This window comes from Propithecus coquereli, unplaced genomic scaffold (assembly GCF_000956105.1).
Source record: "Propithecus coquereli isolate 6110/MARCELLA unplaced genomic scaffold, Pcoq_1.0 Scaffold9, whole genome shotgun sequence".
Taxonomy (NCBI): Eukaryota; Metazoa; Chordata; class Mammalia; order Primates; family Indriidae; genus Propithecus; species Propithecus coquereli.
In genome coordinates, this window is record NW_012155284.1 from 18,740,226 (window position 1) to 18,749,913 (window position 9,688).

At 35.4% G+C, this 9,688-nt stretch overlaps 1 protein-coding gene across 1 annotated transcript in view; it reads right to left on the minus strand.

Moving 5' to 3' along the window:
- The window catches only part of NDUFAF2 (NADH dehydrogenase (ubiquinone) complex I, assembly factor 2), a 186,581-nt gene that overhangs the window by 42,528 nt on the left and 134,365 nt on the right, over positions 1-9,688 (minus strand). Inside the window, 1 exon segment of the mRNA XM_012664630.1 lies at positions 5,633-5,673. Within this exon segment, the coding sequence (XP_012520084.1) occupies positions 5,633-5,673 (41 nt within the window).

Sequence of the window (9,688 nt, forward strand, 5' to 3'; positions counted from 1 at the left end):
ATATGTGCACTTATGTGTTGATCAGTTAATACCAATTTGATGGTGAGTACATGTGGTGCTTGTCTTTCCATTCTTGGGATACCTCACTTAGTAGAATGCATTACAGCTCTAACCAGGAGTATACCAGAGGTGCTTTATCACCATTGTTTCTTAAAGCTGAATAGTACTCCATGGTATACATATACCACATTTTATTAATCCACTCATGTACTGATGGACACTTGCGTTGTTTCCACACCTTTGCAATTGTGAATTGTGCTGCTATGAACATTCGGGTGCAGGTAAACACAATTTTCTTAAACATCATTATTCCCACCATTGAGAAGTATCAAAATATACCTGATAAAAATGATCAGTAGCAATTTACTTAAAATTTAGATTGTGTAAAATAATTACTTCTCCTGCATAGAGAGGATAAGAGGAAAAAAAAAAGAAATTGTTTTGGTAAGATAACTGAGAAAAAGTGTGGATTAAAAAAAACTTCTAACCTCGTTTTAACTCCTTTAACCTTTTCCACTCTGGATCTAAGCCCAGTTTTAAAACCTAAATGGAACTTGTCTTAGTGACTGATGATATGACTCAGAAGGTTAACTGTTCAGAACTAATTCTGTATACTTTTTAATATGCACCTAGTAAGTTTTGATGAATCTTAAAAGAACCTCAGCAGGAGTATGTCTAAAAATAATGAATAATAGCACCTTACTTATATACAACTTTTTAAAAAACCTTTTATATTCTGCTCTTTAAAAGTCAGATAAAGGTCAAAACAGAGGGGAAAACATGTGCTAAGAATAAACTAAGCTCAAGTTCAGACCTCTACTTTGTAGATAAGTATATAAGAAGCAAACCTTTCAGATTGAGAAAGGTGGGATCCTTGAAATCTGAGATACTACTTCTTAGGAAGACCCACCTAACACCAACGTTTTGAAAACCAAAAAGATTTATAACATAAACTAGCATAAACATTTCTTGCACAATTAATTAATAAATACCTACAGTTAGAAAGGCAGAATCGTTTATTGGTTAAGAGTACAGATTCTGAGGAGCTCAAAACACTCAAATGATTCATTTTCATTTTTTACATTGTTCTACAAAAGCACAGGCCTGTATGCTTATTACAGATGGCTCACGCCTGTAACCCCAGAGCTTTGGGAGGCTGAGACGAGAGGGTCGCTTGAGCCCAGGAGTTGGAGGCCAGCCTGGGCAACATAGTGAGACCCCACCTCTAAAAATACTTTAAAAATTAGCTGGGCATGGTGGCGTATGCCTGTAATCCTAGCTTCTTGGGAGTCTGACCCAGGAGGATTGCCTGAGCCCCGGAGTTGGAGGTTACAGTGAGCTATGATTGTCCTCCTGCACTCCAGCCTTGATGACAGAGTGAGATCCTGCCTCAAAAAGAAAAAAAAAGAAAGAAAGAAAGAATGAAGAAGCATGGTAAATTTTATATTTTCTTAGTTTTCACAGAGCTAGAGGTCATTACCAAATAAGATACATAGAGAAAAGGAATCTCAAAGTATTATGCTATTATGTTTATTATGATAGTTAAGTGAAAACAGCAACACATAAAAGAGTAAGTATTACACAATTACAACTATGTACCAATGTATGCATGGGTAAATTAACTTGTCAAAATAAAGAGTTGTGCAGCCAGCCACAGGATTTGCGGTAATTTATTACTTCTATTTAAAAATTTTAAAAAACATATTATTATATTAATTTTTTAATAAAACAAAGGAAAAAATCAAGTAACATCATAGTATCAGCTAAGCCAGAGTCCCAAAAGTGCTCAACAGCTACAGTGGAAGGTGTGTACCACAGAGTTTCAGAACTTCTGAGTGGAGACAACCCTACCTCTTTGCCTGATGAAAGGCAGGCGCGAATGAGCGAGTTAGGCATAAGAGGAGTCAAATGCCTGGCATTAAACTCTGCTCAACAGGGACCTTCCATTGTGGATGGTGGTAAACCCATTCAACTACAACTTCTCCTTTGGGGAGGCAGAAATGCTAGTAGGTAAATAAAGAATAGGAGACTGCTCAAACTCAGAATATATCCTTTCTAGCCTTGGAAGCCAAAGATCCCAGCATAACTCTATCACTGAAAACATAATGCTCCTGTGTAAACATGTAAAAAATCCAATTTCTGAAGGTAGTATGTGAATGTTTTTTCCTTGCAACTTTAAAGTATCAGAGTAGTTCATTTTCACAGAGAAAAAAATGGTACCAAAACTGAATCTAAATATTATTTAACAGTGTTATGTCTCATGAGTCTAGGACAGGTTAGTATGTACAAAATAAGTCTACAAAGAAATTATGTTAGCTATTGAGCACATACTGATGCTTGATGATAAGTAATTGAATGAATAACTAAAATATATAAACATTAGTATTTTAAAAGGACTCCTAAGAACTAAGACACACTGATTTGTTTTTTATGGATATTGCTATGATAAGTGCCTTTGGTATTTTCAAATTTCAAGTATCTCACTTTTTAGTTTATTCTGAATATCTTGTTTTTCTGTTGGGGCCCAACAAGGTCTCTTAAAACATAATATTACAAGGTTTCATTGTATTCTTTTTAAATAAAATATTCCATGTGTAAAAATAAATATAGCTAATAATATACACCTATGTACCCACCATCCAACTTAAGAAATAAAACACTACAGATATGACCAGAGCCCTCTGTGACTCACCCCCAACATTCTCTTTCTGCAGAGATAATAACTACCCAAACTTCCTTGTCTATCATTTTCATGTATGTTTTAATGCTTTTACTACATCTCTATACATCCATAAACAATAGTAGCAGTGGTTCTCTCAATTTTGTACACACTTATTTTCTAAGACTTCTGAAAAACTATGTACCACCTTGCACATTTCAGTTGATGCTTACATAATGACAAAGAATGCATCTTCTGGCTTATTGTGTATTGAATAAATGCTTTAAATATGTTTTTGTCAGAGCCTTGGAACTGTAGTTTAGCTTATTCAATTTATGGAAAATATAACCATATAACTTAATTGGAAATGCTAGTCCTCGTTGTCAAACCTAATCAGACAAATCTGACTTCCTCTCTGTCAGAAAAAAGCCTGACTTAATTTTAAAATTCAAATAAATGTGTTATTATGCATCCCCATGACAACTTTCTCACTTGTGAATTTTAAGATAGATAAATGGATAGCCAGCTAGCTAGGTAGACAGAGAAACTATAAGGCATGGAGCTTTGCCATGAGTTTATCGCCTGGATGAAATAATGTATTGCCCCCCTTCAATAATTTTTATTGAAGATTTCTTTGCTTTGCTCTCAAGGGACTCTCCCTCAGGACAGATTCACTCTCCAACAGACTCTTGTTTGGTGTCCTGGAGACTTTTAAACCCCAAGGCAAAGCAACATAGTAACATTTAGTATGGACAAGGGGTAAGCTTTTCTTTTGAAAAGTGGGAGACAGACAATTTTTAAAGAAGTCAGAAAGGAGAATTGGCAGACCAGGAATTCTCAGGCAGATCATTTTAAGGAAAGATTACATACGAAAAGAGAGAATATGAAAATTCATTTCTTTAAAGGTATTCATACCTATATATCCCATAGGAAGTCTTTGTGTACCCAGTGGTACAGGCACTCCAATTTGAAAACAATTGATCAGTAAGCACCAGGATTGGCAAACTAGGATCCATCTGCCCGCTGTTTTTGTAAATAAAGTTTTACTGGACACAACCACACTTACTCATTTACATACTGTCTATAACTATTTCCACACTACAATGGCAGAATTAAGTAGTTTTGACAGAGACTGTTTAGCTCACAAAGTCTAAAATATTTAATATGGTGCTCTGCTGAAAAAGTTTGCCACCCCTCATCTATAGCATTGTGTATATGGTTTTAAAAATTCTTCTTTTTAAAAATCAAAGTGATATGTTCACATAGTTTGTAGGGTCACATCATTCTAAAAGGCTTGTTGTGAAAAATACTTTCCCCTTCTCAAAAGCAACTACTTTATATTCTTTTAGCTGACGTTTTTGGTCATAATAAAGGTCAATCAATCCAAAAAGTCACAAAAGTGTCTGACAATTATAAAGCAGGCTCTGCCCTTAAATACTTCATAATATCTAAGCAACATTCTTATAATTACTTCTTTATTTTCCAGTTTCAAGCATTATATATGAACTTCTCATTTTTGAAAATGAAGATTTACTTTATCCTTCTTGTTCCCTAATACTCTCAATATAGTTACAGAACAATATTCATTATGAGAAAACACTGTCAACAAGTGAGTTATGTAGTAGGATTATTCTTCCTTTTCCTACCCAAGTTTTGTTTTTCTTGGAGTTAACAACTGAATTTTGTTTACTTTTCATGTATTTATCTATGATTCGACTCCACTTGCTATGTTCAGATGTATTAGGTATTCTAGTCACACACTTGCCCTCTTACAGGAACAGGTAGATTTGCTGGCGGGGGTCACCTCACAAAATAGGTGGGCCCTCGATCTTCTAACTACAGCAGAAGGGGGCACCTGCTTGTTCTTAAAAGAACAGTGCTGCTTCTATGTTAACAGGTCAGGACAGGTTCAGGACATCAGTGCCATCCTAGAGGCCACCTCCAATCTCCAGACACAAGGCGAGATCTCTAGGCCCTGGTGGATGTCCTTAATAATTCCCTTGGTCACCCTGTTACTCTGCATTCTGGGAGTTCTTATATAGGGACCGATCCTTATAAATTTTCTAACTAAATTTATTTCATCCCATCTAGAGGCCATCAGGCTACAAATGGTCCTAAGTTCTCCACCAGCCCTGGCACCTACCTCCTCCTCACACCTACAACTACAACCTACCCAGAACACATACCAAAGTCCCTTGGAGAGACCACCAAAAAACCTGTAAGAGACCACCCTAATAGGGATCAACACCCCTACTCAGCACGAAGCAGCCAGATGAGTTGATGCCCATACCCAATGATTTGGGCCTCTAGAATAGAGAATGGGGTATGTTAGGTAGATAGTGAGGGATTCCGGGTCTCCTAGGGATGAAAGGGGGTGCTGTTGCCCCCATCTTGGTCCTGCCCAACCCTAATTCTCCATACCTGCGGGAGGAAGGAATACTCTACGAATCTGCCAATCAGAACTTGGCGTGCCAGCTGTAAAAGAAGGCTTGGCTCATGGGCCAAGCAGCATGGGTACCATAAAGTCTCGAAAGTGACCTAGAACCCACGTATGCCGTAAGACTCAGGTGATGTAGCTCTCCAGCTGTCCAATCAAAGTGGTTCTATGGTGACGTTTGAACCACAGGGGGGTCCCTATCCAGGCACCATAAAACAAGAAGTAGACCATAACCAGTCCCTTTTTGCACTCTTCCTTTTGCTCTCCCTTTGCTGTGACAATGGGTCTGGTCGTTATCTGTGGTGTATGTACCATGCTCTGTAAACCTATATTTTGTTCTTGCCCTGTAATTCTATCTTTCTCTCCTCAATAAACCACATATTTGTGCTTGCCTAACTTTGGCATGTCTGGTCATTCTTCAGCTGTGGGCACGTCAAGAACTGACATTTCAGACTGAAATCTGACAGAAACTCCTAATTGAGAAACACAGCATTATAAACACATACTACTTGAATATTTTCCGTGTGTATTCTTACCTCCATAGTAGGTGGAGTCTTTCTTGTTCTTCTAATCCAAGCTAGAAAGTAGAATAATATTTAAGGGTCAGTTTTCCATAATTTGGACAAACATTTTTATCATTCATGCATAAAACAAATATTTTTTGAGCACTTACTCCATATTATTTTAGATATTAGAGATAGAGAAGGGAATCAAACAGATCAAGTCCCTTCTCTACTGAAGCATATATAATATTGAATGGGTTACAGAAAATAAACATACAAACGTATGCCTGGTGATGATTTGTGTTATGAAAAAATGTAATAGTGTAGAGAAGATAAAAGGGGACAGTTTCATATCTTTAAAATCATATCTCCTATCTGAATTCAACTTACTACATTTATGGCATACAGAACAAACCTAAACACTGTAAACTTCAAGGCAATATCAAAATTATGTTATTGTGGAAATTTGAATTAGTTATTATTCAATTTATAAAGGAAGGGACTTAAACAAGTTTTCATTTACAGATATATTTCTTTTGATCTGCTTCTGCTTATGGTTAGTAAGCATCATCAGGCCTTAGCTCTAACACTTGGGAGACGAGCTGCAGAGGTAGAGCCTACATTTGTTAAGTGCCTATTGGGCACTGGGCACTGTGCTAGGTGCTTTGTAGCAATGGGAAGGGAATGGGACAGCTGCCTCTGGGGAAATTATCAGAACCACATGGAGGACAGCATAATCTAGTGCTTATGAGAGTAGGTTCTAAAGTCAGATTTTCTGAGTTCAAATCCCAACTTCATCACTTACTTCCTGTGCCACTTGGAGAAAGTTATTTAATTTTCTAAGCATCTGCAAAATGGGAATTATAATAGAATCTATACTTTGGGGTTGTTGTAAAAATTATATGAGATAATATATCTAAAAGCTTAGCTCAGAGCCTGGCATAAAATAAGAATATATGTCTAAATTATTACTATTATTATCACTATTATTTAATAAACCTGTATTTTTTTATAAAAGACTCAAAAAACAAAGATCAATAATATCTGTTTAGCCTAAGAGGATGTATAGGAGACTGTGAGAAAATATATTGTAGGGAATATGGTCTTTAAAAAGTAGAAAACCATTGTTTTATCACTTTAGTTGATTCAATCTTGGCATACAAAATTGTGAGGTGTCCTTATTTTATAGAGAAATGAAATAACTTTCCTCAGTTTATACATTAAGTGCTAATGGTGGGACCTGAATTCAGATCCAATCCTGTATCTTTGGCTCTAAAAACCATCAATGCTCATTAAGCAGTCTCTTACTTTAGTGAGCAACATGTAAAGAACACTAAAGTAGGAAGAGGAATAGGTATAACCCTAGCTATATATCTGAAAATAAGAATTACTGATCCTATTTTACAGATTGGGAAATTGAGGCTCAGAGAAATTAAGCAACTTGCCTATAGCCATATAATTAGTAAGTAGCAGACTGGGAATCAAACCCTGACTGAATTGGCTTTAAAGTCTGAGCTCTATTCACCAGCCACTCTCTCTTCTGAACAGCTCTGCCAGCCTGCCTTCTACCATCCAAGGACAGATGGTTTCACCACTTACTATGGCTTGACTTACAATTTTTTGATTTTATGATGGTGCACAACCATCCTGTTTTTCACTTTCAGTATGGCATTCAATAAATGACATAAAGTATTCAAAATTTTATTATAAAATAGGCTTTGTGTTAGATGATTTTGCCCAACTGTAGGCAAATGTAAGTGTTCTGACCACATTTAAAGCAAGCTAGACTAAACTACGATGTTCAGCAGGCTGGGAGTATGAAACACATTTTGAACTTATGATATTTTCAATTTACAATGAGTTTACCAGGATATAACCTCATCATATGTTGAGGATCATCTATAATAGCACTAGAACCTGTTCTCAAAAACCCAGCACTGGGTTGTGGGAGTAGAAATGGCAACATTCAACTGAGGGTCTGGGATTAGTCATTTCCCCCTTCTCTGTTCTCTCTTGCACTGATCCCACACAGTATCTCCAATATAATTCCAGTGTTCTGTACTCTCTACTTCTGTTTCTGGATTTCTGCTCCTGTTATTCCTTTCTGTGTTGTCTTCCTCATTAGCTTCGACTCCTATTTGGCCTATTTCTAGTGAAAATTTGCACAGATTTTATATCTCTTGTTAGGCTGTAAGGTTGTGAACGGCAGGAGGCATCCATGGGAGATTTATTTTTCTATTACCTAAACACCTCAAAAGAGTAGGCACTTAAAACAATTGTTGAATGAATGCTTCTACCGTAAAAATAGTCATCATAATAGAATTTTCATCTGTATTAGAAAATCCAGCTCAGCAATACCAAAATTCTTCTGTGCAGTCACAGAAATAAGTAATTTATAGAATTTTTCAATTGCCTCTTTATGATCAAAAGTTACTTATCTATATTTATGGTTTTTTTTTTTTTTAAAAAGAAGCTTCTTTGAAAAGAACTCAACATGAGTTATATCTATAAAAGGTTTTAAGCAATATATCTGCAGTTTTAATTAAGATCAGAAAGTTAATTTAGAAAAATCAACTACTAGGGCAAGCGTCAGCAAACTATAGTCTATAAGCCAAATTGTGCTCACCATTTTCTACATGTCTAAAAAAATTTTAAAAAACAATTATTTCATGATACATAAAAATTATATAGAATTCAAAATTTCAGTGTCTATAAATAAGGTTTTATTAGAACATAACCACACACATTTGTTTACCTATCATCAATGGTTGCTTTTGTGCTACAATAGCAGAGTTGAGTAGTTGTAATAGACCAAGTAGATCATAAAGCCTAAAATACTTACAATTTGGCCCTTTAAAGAAAAAGTCTGCCAACTTCTGTGCCAGGTCTACCATTAAGTATAATCCCTTCAGCAATAGCTATATATCTTGGTGTAAAAACACTTTCATGTTATCTAAAATAAAAATCATTAATTATACTATTTTTTACTAATGATTTCCATGTATCCCAGGGTCTACGAACACATGGGCATACAATCATTCTGAAAAAGTGTAATGGCATAATGCACAATTATAACCATGAAAAAAAAACCTCAAAGTAACAATTTGTGTTACTTCTGAGTCTATAAAACAGTATTTTCAGTTCTCTTTTAAGGTTGAAAAAAGAAAAATATTTTAATAGTATCCAAATCATTAAAAAAAATTCCAAGGCAGGTAAATAGGTTTGGGAAACTCTGATACGTGTTTTCTAAAGCTTACTGGTTTTGTACTAAGTTTATAAAACTCATCACTGATATAAGAATGTGTAATAATAGAACTCAGATACTAAGTGTATTAATACCACCTAGTCTATTCACTCTCAGGTGTCACTGTTCTCTAAGGAGATATGAGGGCTTCCTTTAGCTTCATTTTAAATGACCACTTACAGGATTGTTGTTTTATACATATAAATGTCACTGCTGAAATAAGTTTGTTTATTTACAATTGTATAATAATCAGATATTTGAAATGTCTTGTGGAGATGATGGTTGATGCCACTACTATCTGTTCTGTATCCAGTAAAAGTTACAGCTGGAAATATTCAATGTGATTACTCATTTATATAATCATACCCACTTTCCCAACTATTACATGCAACAAAAGAAATATCCTGCTGAAGTCTGGCAAAGGTTAAGAGGAAGATGGAACAGAAGAAAGTATTGATATCAAATCATTTCTTCTTTTTAACCTCAAAATAATCTGAAACTGAATCTCTATTCCATTATAAATTATATAATGGTTTTGCCGCTGCTAATGATACCTGCATGGTGGATTCCATATCATTCCTCATTATAATGTAACCATTGTTTTAAGAGAATTTAGCAAGATAACTGGACAGTTTACATCTTAAGATCCTAGCATTCTTTCATCAATGTTCATTTGCATTCTCATCAGTATGCATGAGATTTTCACTGAACTTTAATACTTCTATTGGAACATAACACAGAATAATGAGTGTAAAAGTGAACACGCAAATTAAAGCTCCCATTAATCAGTAAAAGAGACTAGATGAAGCAGGCAAGGAAATACTTCATGAAGCATATATTCTCAA